Genomic DNA, 19,378 nt, shown 5'->3' with positions numbered 1-19,378 from the left:
TCATGAAAAGTTGAGTTTCTCTGGGGATGTGATTTTAAAACTGCCTGTTGAAAAGTGTCTTCCAGTATGTTTCAGTATTATCTTGAGTCACTGTGGTTCTGCTTGATGACACTTGTGTTCCAGGGCCAGAGTGCTGTGTTCAGTGGACCAGTTATCCAGATCACAGTCTCTTCCCTAAGCCTCAGCACCTGCAGCAGGCCGTTTTCAATGCAGTCAAACTGAAGGAGGTTTTTGTACGGCTCAAAGTCACTGTGTGAACACATTGCCTCCATGATAGCCAAGACAGTAGTAATCTCCAACATCGTCAGCCTGAACACCACTGATGGTTAGAGTGTAGTGAGAACCAGATCTACTGCCACTGAATCTAGATGGAGTTCCTGAGCTGAGAGTTGATGCTTTGTATATAAGAAGTTTGGGAACCTGTCCAGGTTTCTGAAGGTACCAACTGAGATCAGGACCAATATCTGAACTCCCTGTGGCGCTAATGGACACAGTCCCTCCAAGACTAACAGACTTGGATTTGTCAGACTGAGTCAGAAAGTTGTTGGCAGAAGACTCTGAAATAAGAAGTGAAATATGAGTCAGTATGGAACAACAGTATATAATAGTGAGAAGAGAGAAATATAAAGCAGATTGGAAGTAAAAGGCAAGGTGAGGGATAGGAATTGCACCACACATAAAAATATCAGAACAATGTTAGATATATGTTCAAAAATTCTCACCCTGACTCAGGAAACCCAACATGACAAGCAGAGCGATTGGCAACTTCATCCTGATGCAGTTTTAGGTGAGAGTGCATGAAAACAGTTCAGACTTGCTGTGACATAAGCATTTAAACTCTGGGGAGCAGTGATGCATAAAAGTCATGCAAAATACATCGTAAGTAGGCAAACACACACCTGTTCCTGTGAAACAGAAAAGGGAGAGGTGAGGTGGAGTGAGAGCACATCCCTTCCTGGGATTTGTTGGACTGTTCAATAGCTCAATTAAAAACTTTTGACACTTTTTCTCTGTTGTTATCACAGTTATGCTGATGAAACATAACTCTTTATTTCATTGGCCCCTGATGATACGAGTCCTGTAGACTCCCTGCTTTACTCTTTGGATGATATAAATGTCTGGATGTCACTTTTTTTTTTTTTTTACAATGAACAAGGAGAAAACAGAAATTCTTGTTGTGGGTGCAAAGGCTCAGAGACAGAGTGTCTGTGCTCAGATTATGAGTCTGAGTCTCTGAGGACTAGTGATCAGGTCAGAAATCTGGGACTAATTATCGATTATGAACTGAGTTTTTACGGCCACATTAGTAGCATCACTAAGTCAGCCTTCTATCATTTGAGGAGTATTTCCATAGAGGTTTTCTATCAAAATCTCATGTTGAAAAACTTGTGCATGCCTTTGTCATTAGCAGACTGGACCATTTTAATGCCCTTTTTTTCTGGCCTTCCTAAGAAAACCATTGGAAGGCTGCAGCTCATCCAGAATGCAGCTGCTGGTGTTTTAACCAGGACTAAAAAATCTGATCACATTACTCCAGTTCTCAAATTTCTCCATTGGCTCCCTGTGAATTTCAGAATTGATTTTAAGATTTTACTCCTGGTTTACAAAGCTCCTAATGGCCTGACACCACAGTATATATCAGACATGCTAATAAGAGCCTGTCGTAAGCATTTAGTGTTTATGCACCTAAGAAAGGGAATAGCCTGCCTGTTGATTGAAGATGTGCTCCAACATTATACTCATTTAAGAGTAAACTTAAGACTTTTATTTTTGTATAGCATACACATAAATGGTTAATTATTATTGTTCATATTTCTGCTGTGATTGTTGTTATTATTATATCATTATTACTATTTTATATATTTCATATATTCTAGTGTTTACTCTGTGACCTTTTACTAAATCATCTGTATGTAGGTGTAACAGCTGTTATTATTTTTATCATTGATTTATTCATTTCTATGTTTTATTATTATCCTTACTTACCTATTTTATCTTTCTTTCTAACGTTTTTGAATATGTCATTTAAGACTTGATCATTGTAAAGTGTTGCCTAATGTTATAATTGCTGTTGTTTGTGTTGTGGCGACGGTTTAGAGCAGTGGTTCTCAACGTGGGGTCCGGGGACCACCAGGGGTCCTTGAGGGGGTTCCAGGGGGTCCCCAGCAAATTGATCAATTGTTAAACTTCACCATTATTTCATCTACAATAAGTTAACACAATTAGAGAATGTAGAAGAATGATTATTTTGATCATAGTTTCACTGTTATCTCTCTACCTAGAGATAGTCATGGAATTCTGGACAAAATCATATCTAACAATAAAAATACTCTCAGATTTAGGTCCAAGAGACAAAATCTCATCAAAAGGGGGTCTGTGGCCCTAATGTGGACTAACTTAGGGTCCTTGATATGAAAAGGGTTGAGAATCACTGGTTTAGAGCAAGTAAGTACTGAAAGGCTCGGTCGTCTGAGGACATATTTACAGAGGTGTCGTTCGGGTACATAGAGGTTTGTTCCTGTTCCAAGAGGGAAACTGATCTCTGTACAGCATCACCACACATTGTAACGTTACTCTGAGCTCAACTCAAGGACAAATTCACAATGTTGGTGGCCATAGAGCTAGAATGATTTGTTTGTGTTTGTGGTCATTGTGTAGAGCAAGTAAAGTAAAGAAAGACTTGGTTGTCTGTTGACATATTTACAAAGCTGTCGCTCCTGTAAATATGAACCTTTAGGGTACATAGAGGTTCGTTCCTATGTTCCAAGACGGTGATTGATAAGTCTTATAGGCATAGAGGGTCATTCCTATAATGGAGTATGATGAAAGAATATTTCTATATTTTATTATCATCTTTATTACCTATTTTATCTTTCTTTCTTTATTTTTTAATGTTATTTTCATAGACATGATGGATTTCATGTGTTTGGAATATAATAATTTGTTTTTAAAAAAACTGTATGATGGTTACTGAATGATAAAGTAATCAGATTACATTCATTTGATAAAAACAGGAACTACATTTCTCAGAATCTTGGAGGAAGGGAAAAGATGATTTTGATTTTAACACTACATACAAAATAATAATTTAGTACAAGCTGATATAAGTTAACAATGGCTTTAGGTGATGATGATACCACTGTTCAAATAACAGGCTGTGAATGAGAATGAACTCTTTAAAATAAATAAACGTTATCAGATTATGTTAGTATTAAACTTTGTCATTTAGCATAATTCTCACTTTCACACTGTAGCGACTATAGTAGAAGTTAAATTCATTATTGGATTATGTTTCCAACTTTCCCAACAATGTGTTCCATTTATATAATCTATACTGTGCTAAATGTGCTAAGCCGTTCTGAATTATGAAATGTTCCTATATATTTAGAGAATATAATGGTTGTGCTTGGTGAGGTTACTGGTCAGACTCAGCTCTGTGTTCAGTGGTCTGTGTCAGAGTCTCTTCCCCTTCAGCAGCTGCAGTCGGTTCCTGCTGTAACAGCTCAGTGTCTATGCAGTCTGACTGAGGGAGGTTTTTGTACGACTCAAAATCACTGTGTGAACAGATAGACACTGTTAATGTAGTGGAGACTCTGACAGTAATAAACTGCTGCATCTTCAGCCTGAGCTCCACTGATGGTCAAAGTGAAGTCAGTCCCGGTTCCACTGCCACTAAACCGAGCTGGTGTTCCTGATACAAGTTGATTCACATATTTTATTAGGAGCTTATGAACCTCTCCAGATTTCTGTTGATACCAGAAGATACGATTATTACTATAAACAGCTGGGTTGGTTTTACAGGTCATAGTGACAGTGGATCCTGGAGTAAATGTCACTACTGGAGGCTGAGTCACAGTCACCTGACCGCTGGATCCTGCAGACAAAAACACAACATTCATTTATCAGCAGAAATAAATGACAGAAAAGGCAGCACACTGTGTTTGATATTTTTCTGAGTAAATGAACCTGTAAAACAGCAGCAGGCCAGTGTCCAGATGAGGATGGTGATGAGAGTCATGGTGGTTGCGGTTTCTGCTGTGTTGAGTGACAGATCTGAGTCCTGCAGTGTTGAACTCACAGGACTATAAACCTTCTCAGTTCACTGGAGGATCAGCTGACAATGCAAAGCCTCCTCTCTATGGAAATGATCTCTCTGCTCTCAACACACTGAAGGCAATGTGGGACACAAAATCAGGAGCAAATACTGCTTGGATTTATAGGATCTCTACTCTTATTGGAATACAAAAATACATTTGTCAGAAATAGTTGGAAATTATGATTTAACACACTTGGATGAAAGTAGTTTGCACTGTGGTTTGTATGATAAACCTATTTAATCTCTGCCTTGATTGACTTAAAATGTTTATATAGATACATTATATCTCTTAAAACGAATTATTATGGTCTTGTAGTGGATGATTATTATGAAAGATGTAGTAAATTTATACGTTAAAATTCATGTAAAATATGATGAAGAAATTGAATTGCTATGAGGAGAGCATAACCTGTTTCTCTGTCATTTGAAATTTGTAAAAAATGTAAGCAAAATGAAATCAATCATCTTGTTTCATCAAACAATTTCAAACAACATCAAATACTTTTCTGGATCTCACCAATTCAGCAGAACCTTTATGGTAAAGCAGAGTTTTCTATTGGAAAGATGCTTGTTTCAAGTGCAGGAGGTTTTTGTACGGCCTCTAAATGAGTTTGTATCACTGTGGAACACTTTTGGTGGAGGCACCAAACTCATCGTTTACTGTAAGTACCAGAGATTTCTACTTTATATGACACATAGTATATCACTTTAAATCAAATTTTGGAGAAGAAATTGAATGATCAATTTTTCACTGTTTGCACTTTGTTCATATTATTTGCCATTTATTGGTTAGGGCTGAACAATCAGTTTGAACAGAAATTTTGATGAGATCAATATTTATTCAATCCAGTAGATAATTAAATTTAGACATCTGCTTTAGAAAAATCTATTTTCTGATCAATTGTATTTCTCATGGAATGTTTATTTCATTAAATTTGCCAACCAATTAAAATCCTTAACTGTTAAATTATGATTTCACAAGTTCATTTTATTTTCTTTTTTAATTCAGATGATGATTACAGTTAATGTTTTCTGTGAATGCCTTTAAAATACATATAATTTTATACTTTAATCCAAAATAGCCTGTAACATTTGTTCACGGTTCGTTAGTTTTACATCTGGTGAAAAGGAAATGAAAGAGACAGAGAAGAAGCTGTTTTAACTGTTTTAACCCATAAACTTTTCACCCGTTACATTTTTGACACAAGACAATCATTGAAGAGATGAGACGAACTGTCAGATAATATAAAGCAGAATGGTAGATTTCATTATTAATCATTATTGACTAATTAACTCGATTACATTTACATTTTAGTCATTTAACTGATTCTCTATTTCTGAGTGACGTACAATGAGTGTTACAGTAGAAAAAGCTTCATTGTTTTAATTGTCAAAATTACAATCAACTCTGCCATTTCTTTCCACCATGCCCTCCCTCCCCTCTCTGTGACATTACTCCTCTCCTCTCCCTCTCCTCTCCTCTCCTCTCCTCCTCCCCTCCTCCTCCTTCATTTATAATTTTGAGATGAAATTTACATTTACAACAGGGAGTAATTTATTTTAACAGATAATATGGCTTTTAATGTATTTCCCATCAGTGCTGTGGAGAAGTCGAACAGATTGCATGTAAAGGGAAGAAAAAATACTAATATAATTGGGTAGTCACAGGAAAAAACACACAGCAGTTAGACATAATTTTAAAAATTCTGTAATTTATTGAATAATTCTTTTTGAAGAAGAGAAGATGTTTCTGCTACAATATTATGATAACAAACATTTAGCATATCTTTGTAAAATAAGTTGATAACACTGGCAATTATGATAATAGTTTTAGTTAAATCAGTGTGAAAAAATTGATAGGTTAATTCATATGGACTTTGTAAATAATTTCATGATAATTTGTTGAAAAAACAGTTTGAGAAATGGAGTAAATTCTGTTAACTTCATGTTTGATTTATCTCGAAAGCGAAGTAATCCAAAAGTTTCTGAAAGTAATAATTTTACATTGTCGAGTTTGAATATTTCAGTAGGTTACATTACTGATTACTATTTTAACTAGATAACAAATAATCTGGAATGGATGATGCTTTCCAAAAACATTCCCGCTACTTTGTGCTGTATTTTGTTGTTTCAGTCAATTCTCATTTCTGAAGCTGTATCTTCTCTAGTTGATAATCAATCTTCTGTGATGGATTACAGTGTTAAACTAACCTTCCCCTGCCTGTGTACCTGCACACAGTCAACATACTGCAGTGTTAAACTCTGTCATTCAGCATAACTGCCACCTGTCCAGCTGTGTGTTGTACAGCAGCAGTGAATCTCCTCCTTGTGTCTCTCTGCTCTCCCTCCAGCCGGCCCCATGGTCAGGCCCTCAGTCTCTCTGCTTCCCCCCTCCTCTGAGCAGCTCTCTGGGGGCTCGGCCACGCTGGCCTGCCTGCTGACCGGCTACTCTCCTCAGGGAGCCGTGGTGAGCTGGGAGGTGGACGGTACAGAGGTGACAGAGGGGGTCCTGACCAGCTCAGAGGAGGAGAAGAGCGGACGCTACAGCAGCAGCAGCACCCTGACCCTGAGCCAGGACCGCTGGATGGAAGGAGAGCTGTACTCCTGCAGGGTGCTCCATCATGACCACACCCAGATCCAGTCCCTCCGCAGGAGCCGGTGTGAGGGCTAGGGGGGCTGGAGGAAGACCAGGACAGGAGCAGGAACAACACACCTGCTACTCTCATCAATAGAGATTTTAATGTTAGAGTCAGTTAAAGCTTTGTGGAATAGAGAACCACACTGCTATATAGTGTTGGACAACAACAGCTTGGAGAGTAGTGTGTGTAGCTAAGCTGCTAGATGTGAGTGTGCTTGATAACTGTCATGTTGATGATTGATGTTTTGCTAATAAAGCTTGCTCTGATAAATAACATGATGAACTGTATCAGTCATTACCTTTATGGACAGCACTCAGAAATTAACTGGTTTTATAGTTTCTGTTGATACCCAGCATCTCCTCTCTGTGGAAAATGAACATATTGGGATGTAAATGATCATGCAAATATTATTTTCACTACTTTTTTTGACTGGGAATGAAAGTAAAAATCCCTTAGAGGTAAAATTGACAGTAAAACAGAATTCAGTTCATGTTATTCTCATAATCATGGACTGGTGAATATGAGTAACTGCAAAAATGTAGAGCAGAGAATAATGATTGAAATGTGTGATGTCAACAAGCAACATTTTTCAGAGCTTTTTTCAAGGAATATGAAGCTAAAATCATGCATACAGAGAAATATTTTTTGAGCTTTTACACTCAAATGAGCTCAACAGTTCTGAATTATGAAATGTTCCTATATAATTAGAGAATATAATGGTTGTGCTTGGTGAGGTTACTGGTCAGACTCAGCTCTGTGTTCAGTGGTCTGTGTCAGAGTCTCTTCCCCTTCAGCAGCTGCAGTCGGTTCCTGCTGTAACAGCTCAGTGTCTATGCAGTCTGACTGAGGGAGGTTTTTGTACGACTCAAAATCACTGTGTGAACACATTACCACTGTGACGACTCTGACAGTAATAAAGTGCAGCATCTTCAGCCTGAGCTCCACTGATGGTCAAAGTGAAGTCAGTCCCAGTTCCACTGCCACTAAACCGAGCTGGTGTTCCTGATAAAAGTGTTTTCACAAATTTTATTAGAAGCTTAGGAGTCTCTCCAGATTTCTGTTGATACCAGAACATGCCCTCATCTCCATCAGACCATCTGTAAACAGCTGGGTTGGTTTTACAGCTCAGAGTGACAGTGGATCCTGGAGTAAATGTCACTACTGGAGGCTGAGTCACAGTCACCTGACTGCTGGATCCTGCAGACAAAAACACAACATTCATTTATCAGCAGAAATAAATGACAGAAAAGGCAGCACACTGTGTTTGATATGTTGCTGAGTAAATGAACCTGTAAAACAGCAGCAGGCCAGTGTCCAGATGAGGATGGTGATGAGAGTCATGGTGGTTGTGGTTTCTGCTGTGTTGAGTGACAGATCTGAGTCCTGCAGTGTTGAACTCACAGGACTATAAACCTTCTCAGTTCACTGGAGGATCAGCTGACAATGCAAAGCCTCCTCTCTATGGAAATGATCTCTCTGCTCTCAACACACTGAAGGCAATGTGGGACACAAAATCAGGAGCAAAACTGCTTGGATTTACAGGATCTCTACTCTTATTGGAATACAAAAATACATTTGTCAGAAATACTTGGAAATGATGATTTACCACACTGGGATTAAAGTGGTTTGCACTGTGGTTTGTAGGATAAACCTATTTAATCTCTGCCTTGATTGATTTAAGGTTTACATAGATACATTATATCTTTTAAAGCAGATTATTGCTGTCTTGCAATTGATGAATATTATGAAAGATATTTTAACACGTTACAATTGATGTAAAAATATGATGAAAAATAGATTTGTTATGAGGGAGAAAAGCTCTTGTTTCTCTGTCATTTAAATTTTGTACAAAATAAAAGAAAAATTTTACCCAAATTACCTTGTTTCATCAAACATCTTCAAACAACATCAAAGACTTTTCTGGATCTCACCAATTTAGCAGAACCTTTAGGGCAAAGCAAAGTTTTCTACTGGAAAGATGCTTGTTTCAAGTGCAGGAGGTTTTTGTACGGCCTCTTAATGAGTTTGTATCACTGTGGGTCACTTTTGGTGTAGGCACCAAACTCATCGTTGACTGTAAGTACCAGAGATTTCTACTTTATATGACACATATATTGGTAAAATAAAATTTTGGGGAAGAAATCGAATGATCAAAATTTACTGCTTGTACTTTGTTCATATTATTTGTTATTTTTCAGTTGAGGGTTGAACACAGGTTGAACAGAGATTTTGATGAGATCAATGCCTTTTCAATCTTGTAGATAATTAAAGTTAGTTATCTGCTATGGAAACATCTATTTTCTAATACATTTTATTTTCAAGGAGTATTTATTTCATGAACATTGTCAACCAAGTAAAACAAGTACAATTCTTACCAGTAAAATTATGATTTCACAAGTTCACTTTTATTTTTAAAGTTTCCAACAAATGGTTGTAATTAATAATTTCTGTGGATGCCTTTAAAATACATTTATCGTTTTATACTTAAACTCAGTATAGCTTGTAACATTTCTTCATGGTTCATTAGTTGGTGAAAAGGAAGTGAAAGAGACAGAGAAGAAGCTGTTTTAACTGTTGAAACCAACAAACCATTTACATTTTTGACACAAGACAGTCATTGCAGGAGAGAGGTATGGATTGTCAGATATTATCAATCAGATCGGTAGATGTCATTATTGATCATCATTAACTAAACTTTTCAATTACATTTAGAATTTAGTCATTTAACTCATTCTCTAATTCTGAGTGACTTATGAGTGCAAGAGTAGAACAAGCTTCATTGTTTTAATTGTCAAAATAACAATCAACTCTGCCATTTCTTTCCAACATGCCCTCCCTCTCCTCTCTGTGACATTCCTCCTCTCCTCTCCTCTCCTCTCCTCTCCTCTCCTCTCCTCTCCTCTCCTCTCTCTGTCTCTCCTCTCCTCTCCTCTCCTCTCCTCTCCTCTCCTCTCTTCTCTCTGTCTCTCCTCCAGTGGGTGTGGTGCGGCCCACCCTGACCCTCCTCCCCCCCTCCAGAGTGGAGCTGCAGCAGGACGGTGCCACACTGGTGTGTCTGGCCAACGGGGGCTTCCCCTCAGCCTGGAGGCTGGGCTGGAAGGTGGGGGGCAGCAGCAGCTCCTCAGGGGTGTCAGACAGCCTGGAGGTCCTGGGGAGGGACGGCCACTACAGCTGGAGCAGCACCCTGACCCTCCCTGCAGACCAGTGGAGGAAGGCGGGCTCAGTGAGCTGTGAGGCCAGTCTGAATGGCCAGACGCCTGTCACTCAAACCCTGGACCCTGACCGCTGCTCAGAGTAGAGCTTCAGCAACGCTTCCTGTCTAGAAATGTTCTTCTGTGTTGAAGATGACTTGACTCAGCTTTTTCATGTGCTGTAACTTTCTATAGCAGAGCTTCCTTACATTTTGCTTCAATTGATAATTTTTCTAACTGAACTGTATTTGAAGTGTTTCATTCCAAAATAAAGTTTTATCAAAATTGTTGCAGAAGTGTTTTACCTTAATAAAAATAAAACAATTGATTATAACAAGTCCATGTCTGTGTTTTTGCTAATAAAATATTTATTATGAGAAATGCCCACTTGATCTACCTGCTCTTACCAACTTTACTGCAAAATACAAGTCAAGTTTCTACTCTGTTTAATAGCACAAGCGATGATTACATCAGGTCCTGTGTGTTGGTAACACGTTTTACCATCTACCGACATTTGCATAGAGAATAGTACATATTTGAGGGTGCAATAGTTTGTCTATTTGAAATGTTGAGGAAAAAATTGGATTTCTTTTTGTCGATATATAGCACCTTGGAAGAAATTCTGTCATTGTCATTGCTGCAGGTTGAGCTTTTATTATATTAGATTTGTTGTGCTTCTAAAAACTGTTGACCATCTGTTGCTCTATTCTAGGAGAGGTAAAACCTCACCAACCTCCTCATTAAAAGTTGAGTTTCTCTGGGGATGTGAGTTTAAAACTGCCTGTTGAAAAGTGTCTTCCAGTATGTTTCAGTATTATCTCGAGTCACTGTGGTTCTGCTTGATGACACTTGTGTTCCAGGGCCAGAGTGCTGTGTTCAGTGGACCAGTTATCCAGATCACAGTCTCTTCCCTAAGCCTCAGCACCTGCAGCAGGCTGTTTTCAATGCAGTCAAACTGAAGGAGGTTTTTGTACAGCTCAAAATCACCGTGTGAACACTCCGCCTCCATGATTGCCAAAACAGTAGTAATCTCCAACATCGTCAGCCTGAACACCACTGATGGTTAGAGTGTAGCGAGAACCAGATCTACTGCCACTGAATCTAGATGGAGTTCCTGAGTTGAGAGTTGATGCTCTGTATATAAGAAGTTTGGTAACCTGTCCAGGTTTCTGAAGGTACCAACTGAGATCAGCACCAATATTTGAACTCCCTGTGGCGCTAATGGACACAGTCCCTCCAAGACTAACAGACTTGGATTTGTCAGACTGAGTCAGAAAGTTGTTGGCAGAAGACTCTGAAATAAGAAGTGAAATATGAGTCAGTATAGAACAGCAGTGAAGATTATAACAGTGAGAAGAGAGAAATAGAAAGTAGATTGGAAGTAAAAGGCAAGGTGAGGGATAGGAATTGCACCACACATAAAAATATCAGAACAATGTTAGATATATGTTCAAAAATTCTCACCCTGACTCAGGAAACCCAACATGACAAGCAGAGCGATTGGCAACTTCATCCTGATGCAGTTTTAGGTGAGAGTGCATGAAAACAGTTCAGACTTGCTGTGACATAAGCATTTAAACTCTGGGGAGCAGTGATGCATAAAAGTCATGCAAAATACATCGTAAGTAGGCAAACACACACCTGTTCCTGTGAAACAGAAAAGGGAGAGGTGAGGTGGAGTGAGAGCACATCCCTTCCTGGGATTTCTTGGACTGTTCAATAGCTCAATTAAAAACTTTTGGCTTTCTGGTCTACTTTATCTCTTTCGTTTCTCTGTCATTGTAAACTAAGGGTCTGTCTGTCCTTTTTACTCCATTCTTGTTCATTTTATGAAGTGATTAATTAAATTCACATTAAAGTGATGCAATTAAAAAAAGTAGTAAAATGTTCATTAAATGTGTCATTAAATTTCATTATTGTCTTTAAATGATGAATACATTACTGAATTCATGAATATATATTTTTTAAAAAGACCACTAAATTTTAACTTTTTTTAATTTTGTTATTCCATTTACTAATGTGTTTTCATTTTCATTTTCCATCTCAAATTTTATTTGTCTACTGCTTTATTGTTTACACTTTCTATTTGGGCCACACTATTTTTAGATTACTCTTTTTAAAGGAATAGTTCACCCAAAAATTATGTCATTATTTACTCACCCTCACGTCAGTTGAAACAAGTTAAATTTGTTTGTCCGGGGCGCCCCAGTGGCTCAACCAGTAGAGCACGTTTCATTAAGGCTAAGTCCTAATCGCAGCGGCACGATGCGAATCCGTTCGAATGCCTGTCATCCCCTCACTCTGCCCTGTATTTCCTGTCTCTCTCTACTGTGTATTGTCTAATAAAACAGAAATGCCAAAATAATAATCTGTTATATGAATTTGTTCACACAGGGAAGTTGCCAGCATCTCCAAAAACACTGAAGTCAATGGGGACCGGTTCTTTACTGTTCCAAACGGGAGGAAAAATGACCATAAAATGGCTCCGTAATCCAAGTTTTCTAAAGCCAAATGATCACACTGTGTCTGAAAATGACTATATTTACACCATTATTTGTGCAAATGTTCACTACAGCCGTTGTTTTCGAAAACGTTCACACTTGCGCACTCCCAGACCCGGTGTTTTGACGCTCGGCACAATGAGAACGCGCAATCTTCCCCACTTCCATGTTTACACTGCTACTCATAGGTCGATGTCACACAAACTGAAAGAACTCTGCTCAAAGTGCATCAGTCTGACCTAACTTTACCTTTTCTGTCTTTGGTCTGTTATGTAGCTGTTGTAGTGTTGTTTGAGTGTGTGCTCTTCCTGGACGCTTCAACAGAGAGAAGCCGGTGAGACTGAGTATGTATCGTCGAGGGATGCAACTATGACTTTTCACTAACTACCAGAGACTAAGACTGTGGCTCATCGCTCTTGGCCTGGATGTCAACTCCTCCATTAAATCCCTCCATGCAGTCCAGCTGTGTAGTGAGCATTTCTCCTCAGTTGATTGCCTTCCAAAAGTCCGGAGAAGAAAAGCAGAATTATCTCTTTTGAAGTCGACCGCTGTGTCTGACACGTCTACCAAGAACAGAGGTATGTGAAATGATTTGCATGTACAGTGTTAAAGTGACCAGATGTCCCCTGTTTTCTGGGGAGAGTCTATGGATTCGGTGCTTTGTCCTCGGCTGACACTGTCCCTGTAACTGTCGCCGGGTTTCCCACTCTCTGGACTGCACAAATGTATTGCTTTATTACTCCAATAAATTACTAAGGGAGCGTATAATTCCTGTCAGATTTCAGAATGCATCTATTGCACAAAGTAGGTAATTTGAAAAATATAAATCACAAACATCCAGATGGTTGTGCAATTGACAGAGGATGTGGAGAAAAACAGTATCGGTGATTTCCTTGGCAACAGTACTCCTGTGGGGAAGCATGCTGTGTAATAATCACAATAAAGTTGATAGAGAATGAGATTGAAATCACTGAATCACTCAGGTAAAAACTACATTACCAGACCTCCTCTAGTAATGCTGTCAGCTCAACAGTTGTGAATTATTAAATGTTCCTATATATTTAGAGAATATAATGGTTGTGCTTAGTGAGGTTACTGGTCAGACTCAGCTCTGTGTTCAGTGGTCTGTGTCAGAGTCTCTTCCCCTTCAGCAGCTGCAGTCGGTTCCTGCTGTAACAGCTCAGTGTCTATGCAGTCTGACTGAGGGAGGTTTTTGTACGACTAAAAATCACTGTGTGAACACTCCACCACTGTGGTAACTCTGACAGTAATAAACTGCTGCATCTTCAGCCTGAACTCCAGTGATGGTCAAAGTGAAGTCAGTCCCGGTTCCACTGCCACTAAACCGAGCTGGTGTTCCTGATTCAAGTTGATTCACAAGTTTTATTAGGAGCTTATGAACCTCTCCAGATTTCTGTTGATACCAGTGCATATAATTATTATTATAAACAGCTGTGTTGGTTTTACAGCTCATAGTGACAGTGGATCCTGGAGTAAATGTCACTACTGGAGGCTGAGTCACAGTCACCTGACCGCTGGATCCTGCAGACAAAAACACAACATTCATTTATCAGCAGAAATAAATGACAGAAAAGGCAGCACACTGTGTTTGATATTTTGCTGAGTAAATGAACCTGTAAAACAGCAGCAGGCCAGCGTCCAGATGAGGATGGTGATGAGAGTCATGGTGGTTGTGGTTTCTGCTGTGTTGAGTGACAGATCTGAGTCCTGCAGTGTTGAACTCACAGGACTATAAACCTTCTCAGTTCACTGGAGGATCAGCTGACAATGCAAAGCCTCCTCTCTATGGAAATGATCTCTCTGCTCTCAACACACTGAAGGCAATGTGAGACACAAAATCAGGAGCAAATACTGCTTGTATTTATAGTATCTCTACTCTTACTGGAATACAAAAATACATTTGTCAGAAATACTTGGAAATTATGATTTACCACACTTGGATTAAAGTGGTTAATAATCATGAGATTATGTTACTGTATTTCAGTCATCCAATGGATTGTGTCACTGATAACAATTTAATCTAGATCATTTTTAATCTGTAAAGGATTACATTTTGAAATTAACTTTCCCAACCTGGTGTGCCATGCACACAGGGAAGATACTGTAGTTTCAAATTTTCTAATTTAGCCCTAAATCTCACTTTTACAACTGTCTCCAGTTCAACCTAAAATCATCAATATATTATTTTCCCAACTTTCCAAACAAGGTGTTCAATTTATAAAATATTTACTGTAGTGCTGTACTTTGTTGTTTCAGCCAGTTCAAAGTCAAGTCAATCAGTCAGGTGAGTAATGTATATCAGTTCAGTTCTTCAATCAGTTCTGTATCTTTGATAATCAATATTCTGTGATGGATTACAGTGTTAAACTAACCTTCCCCTGCCTGTGTACCTGCACACAGCCAACATACCGCAGTGTTAAACTCTGTCATTCAGCATAACTGCCACTTGTCCAGCTGTGTGTTGTACAGCAGCAGTGAATCTCCTCCTTGTGTCTCTCTGCTCTCCCTCCAGCCGGCCCCATGGTCAGGCCCTCAGTCTCTCTGCTTCCCCCCTCCTCTGAGCAGCTCTCTGGGGGCTCGGCCACGCTGGCCTGCCTGCTGACCGGCTACTCTCCTCAGGGAGCCGTGGTGAGCTGGGAGGTGGACGGTACAGAGGTGACAGAGGGGGTCCTGACCAGCTCAGAGGAGGAGAAGAGCGGACGCTACAGCAGCAGCAGCACCCTGACCCTGAGCCAGGACCGCTGGATGAAAGGAGAGCTGTACTCCTGCAGGGTGCTCCATCATGACCACACCCAGATCCAGTCCCTCCGCAGGAGCCGGTGTGAGGGCTAGGGGGGCTGGAGGAAGACCAGAACAGGAGCAGGAACAACACACCTGCTACTCTCATCAATAGAGATTTTAATGTTAGACTCAATTAAAGCTTTGTGTAATAGAGAACCACACTGCTATATAGTGTTGGACAACAACAGCTTGGAGAGTAGTGTGTGTAGCTAAGCTGCTAGATGTGAGTGTGCTTGATAACTGTCATGTTGATAATTGATGTTTTGCTAATAAACCTTGCTCTGATAAATAATATGATGAACTGTATCAGTCATTACCTTTATGGACAGCACTCAGAAATTAAATGGTTTTATAGTTTCTATTGATACCCAGCATCTCCTCTCTGTGGAAAATGAACATCTTGGGATGTAAATGATCATGCAAATCTTAGTTTCACTACCTTTTTCAAATGGGAATGAAAGTTAAAAATGAAACACTTAGAGATAAAATAGATTATAAAACAGAATTCACTTTTTTTTTTTCTTCTCATGATCACGGACTGTTCAAGCAATATTTGTGAATATTAGCATCTCTCTTCAAAAATTGAGGAGAAGAGAATGGTAACTGAAATGTGTGATGTCATCAAGTGACACCGAGATATGGTTTTTAGAGCTTTTTACACCATGTTCCTATATAGTATATTTAGAGAATATAATGGTTGTGCTTGGTGAGGTTACTGGTCAGACTCAGCTCTGTGTTCAGTGGTCTGTGTCAGAGTCTCTTCCCCTTCAGCAGCTGCAGTCGGTTCCTGCTGTAACAGCTCAGTGTCTATGCAGTCTGACTGAGGGAGGTTTTTGTACGACTCCAAATCACTGTGTGAACACATAACCACTGTGATGACTCTGACAGTAATAAACTGCTGCATCTTCAGCCTGAGCTCCACTGATGGTCAAAGTGAAGTCAGTCCCGGTTCCACTGCCACTAAACCGAGCTGGTGTTCCTGATTCAAGTTGATTCACATATTTTATTAGGAGCTTAGGAGCCTCTCCAGATTTCTGTTGATACCAGAACATACCCTCATCTCCATCAGAATATCTGATAACAGCTTGGTTGGTTTTACAGCTCAGAGTGGCAGTGGATCCTGGAGTAAATGTCACTACTGGAGGCTGAGTCACAGTCACCTGACTGCTGGATCCTGCAGACAAAAACACAACATTCATTTATCAGCAGAAATAAATGACAGAAAAGGCAGCACACTGTGTTTGATATGTTGCTGAGTAAATGAACCTGTAAAACAGCAGCAGGCCAGCGTCCAGATGAGGATGGTGATGAGAGTCATGGTGGTTGTGGTTTCTGCTGTGTTGAGTGACAGATCTGAGTCCTGCAGTGTTGAACTCACAGGACTATAAACCTTCTCAGTTCACTGGAGGATCAGCTGACAATGCAAAGCCTCCTCTCTATGGAAATGATCTCTCTGCTCTCAACACACTGAAGGCAATGTGGGACACAAAATCAGGAGCAAATACTGCTTGGATTTACAGGATCTCTCCTCTTATTGGAATACAAAAATACATTTGTCAGAAATCTTTGGAAATTATGATTTACCACACTTGGATTAAAGTAGTTTGCACTGTGGTTTGTATGATAAACCTATTTAATCTCTGCCTTGATTGACTTAAAAGGTTTACATAGATACATTATATGTTTTAAAGCAGATTATTGGTGTCTTGCAATTGATGAATATTATGAAAGATATTTTAACACATTACAATTGATGTAAAAATATGATGAGAAAAAAGATTTGTTATGAGGAAAAAATTAGCTGTTGTTTTTCTGTCATTTGGATTTTTGTAATATTAAAGCAAAATTAAATAAATTACCTTGTTTCATCAAACACTTTCAAACAACATCAAAGACTTTTCTGGATCTCACCAATTTAGCAGAACCTTTATGGCAAAGCAGAGTTTTATATTGGAAAGATGCTTGTTTCAAGTGCAGGAGGTTTTTGTACGGCCTCTTAATGAGTTTGTATCACTGTGGTGGACTTTTGGTGGAGGCACCAAACTCATCGTTGACTGTAAGTACCAGAGATTTCTACTTTATATGACATATTATATCACTTAAATCAAATTTTAGGAAGAAATTGAATGATCGAATTTTCACTGTTTGCACTTTGTTCATATTATTTGCCATTTATTGTTTAGGGCTGAACAATCAGTTTGAACAGAAATCTTGCTGAGATCAATATCTCTTCAATCCTCTAGATTATTCAAGTTAGACTTTCGCTATGAAAACATCCATTTTCTGATCAATTGTATTTTTTATTTTATTTCATTAAATTTGCCAACCAACTAAAGTCCTTAACTGTTAAATTATGATTTCACAAGTTAATTTTTTTTTTTTAATTCAGATGATGGCTACAATTAATATTTTCTCTGAATGCCTTTAAAATACATATATCATTTTATACTTAAATCCAAAATAGCCTGTAACATTTGTTCACGGTTCGTTAGTTTTACATCTGGTGAAAAGGAAGTGAAAGAGACAGAGAAAAAACGGTTTTAACTGTTTTAATCTACAAACCTTTTATCTGTTACATTTGTGGCACAAGACAATCATTGCAGGGATGAGAGTTATGGGCTGTCAGATATTATAAAGCAGATTGGTAGATGTCATTATTAATCATCATTAACTAAACTTTTCAATTACATTTACATTTTAGTAATTTAACTGATTCTCTAATTCTGAGTGACGTACAATGATTGCTACAGTAGAAAAAGCTTCATTATTTTAATTGTAAAAATTACAATCAACTCTGCCATTTCTTTCTACCATGCCCTCCCTCCCCTCTCTGTGACATTTCTCCCTCCTCTCCTCTCCTCTCCTCTCCTCTCCTCTCCTCTCCTCTCCTCTCCTCTCTCTGTCTCTCCTCCAGTGGGTGTGGTGCGGCCCACCCTGACCCTCCTCCCCCCCTCCAGAGTGGAGCTGCAGCAGGACGGTGCCACACTGGTGTGTCTGGCCAACGGGGGCTTCCCCTTAGCCTGGAGGCTGGGCTGGAAGGTGGGGGGCAGCAGCAGCTCCTCAGGGGTGTCAGACAGCCTGGAGGTCCTGGGGAGGGACGGCCACTACAGCTGGAGCAGCACCCTGACCCTCCCTGCAGACCAGTGGAGGAAGGCGGGCTCAGTGAGCTGTGAGGCCAGTCTGAATGGCCAGACGCCTGTCACTCAAACCCTGGACCCTGACCGCTGCTCAGAGTAGAGCTTCAGCAACGCTTCCTGTCTAGAAATGTTCTTCTGTGTTGAAGATGACTTGACTCAGCTTTTTCATGTGCATGTAACTTTCTATAGCAGAGCTTCCTTACATTTTGCTTCAATTGGTAATTTTTCAAACTGAATTGTATTTGAAGAGTTTCATTCCAAAATAAAGATTTATCAAAATTGTGGCAGGAATGTTTTACCATAATAAAAATAAAACTATATATTATAACAAGTCCATGTTTGTGTTTTTACTTATAATATATTTATTATGAGAAATGCCCACTAGATCTTCCCAATATCATACCTGCTCTTATCAACTCACTTTACTGCAAAATCCAAGTCAGGTTTCTACTCTGTTTAATAGCACAAGCGATGATTACATCAGGTCCCGTACGTTGGTAACACTTTTTACTATCTTGTGACATTTGCATAGAGAATAGTAAAGTGAGGGAACAATCATCTAGATTTTTTAAATGTTGAGTGACGAATGTGAATGTTTTTTTGTTTATAGAACCATAGAAGAAAGTTTCATTGCTTCAGGTTAATCTTCTATAAGATTTGTTGTGCTGCTAAAAACTGTTGACCATCTGTTTCTATATTCTAGGAGGGGTAAAACCTCACCAACCTCCTCATTAAAAGTTGAGTTTCTCTGGGGATGTGAGTTTAAAACTGCCTGTTGAAAAGTGTCTTCCAGTATGTTTCAGTATTATCTCGAGTCACTGTGGTTCTGCTTGATGACACTTGTGTTCCAGGGCCAGAGTGCTGTGTTCAGTGGACCAGTTATCCAGATCACAGTCTCTTCCCTAAGCCTCAGCACCTGCAGCAGGCCGTTTTCAATGCAGTCAAACTGAAGGAGGTTTTTGTACAGCTCAAAATCACCGTGTGAACGCTCCACCATGGGCACCAAGACAGT

The 19,378-nt window shown here is 39.3% G+C and overlaps 3 pseudogenes and 1 gene segment (V, D, J or C); all 4 read left to right on the top strand.

Annotated features, from left to right (window-relative positions):
* Positions 1-4,730: 4,730 nt before the first annotated feature.
* On the top strand, positions 4,731-7,008 carry LOC139910114 (Ig lambda-1 chain C region pseudogene; annotated as a pseudogene).
* A 2,692-nt stretch (positions 7,009-9,700) lies between these two features.
* On the top strand, positions 9,701-10,073 carry LOC144542640 (immunoglobulin lambda constant 6 pseudogene; annotated as a pseudogene).
* Positions 10,074-14,914: 4,841 nt separating this feature from the next.
* On the top strand, positions 14,915-15,291 carry LOC144542645 (Ig lambda-1 chain C region-like). The segment is given in 1 exon segment: positions 14,915-15,291. A coding segment is annotated over 1 exon segment (312 nt).
* Positions 15,292-18,127: 2,836 nt separating this feature from the next.
* LOC144542585 (immunoglobulin lambda constant 6 pseudogene) lies at positions 18,128-18,516 on the top strand (annotated as a pseudogene).
* Positions 18,517-19,378: the final 862 nt, after the last annotated feature.

Source organism: Centroberyx gerrardi, chromosome 17 (assembly GCF_048128805.1).
Source record: "Centroberyx gerrardi isolate f3 chromosome 17, fCenGer3.hap1.cur.20231027, whole genome shotgun sequence".
In the NCBI taxonomy this organism is placed as follows: domain Eukaryota; kingdom Metazoa; phylum Chordata; class Actinopteri; order Beryciformes; family Berycidae; genus Centroberyx; species Centroberyx gerrardi.
This window is presented reverse-complemented; position numbering and strand designations above follow the sequence as displayed.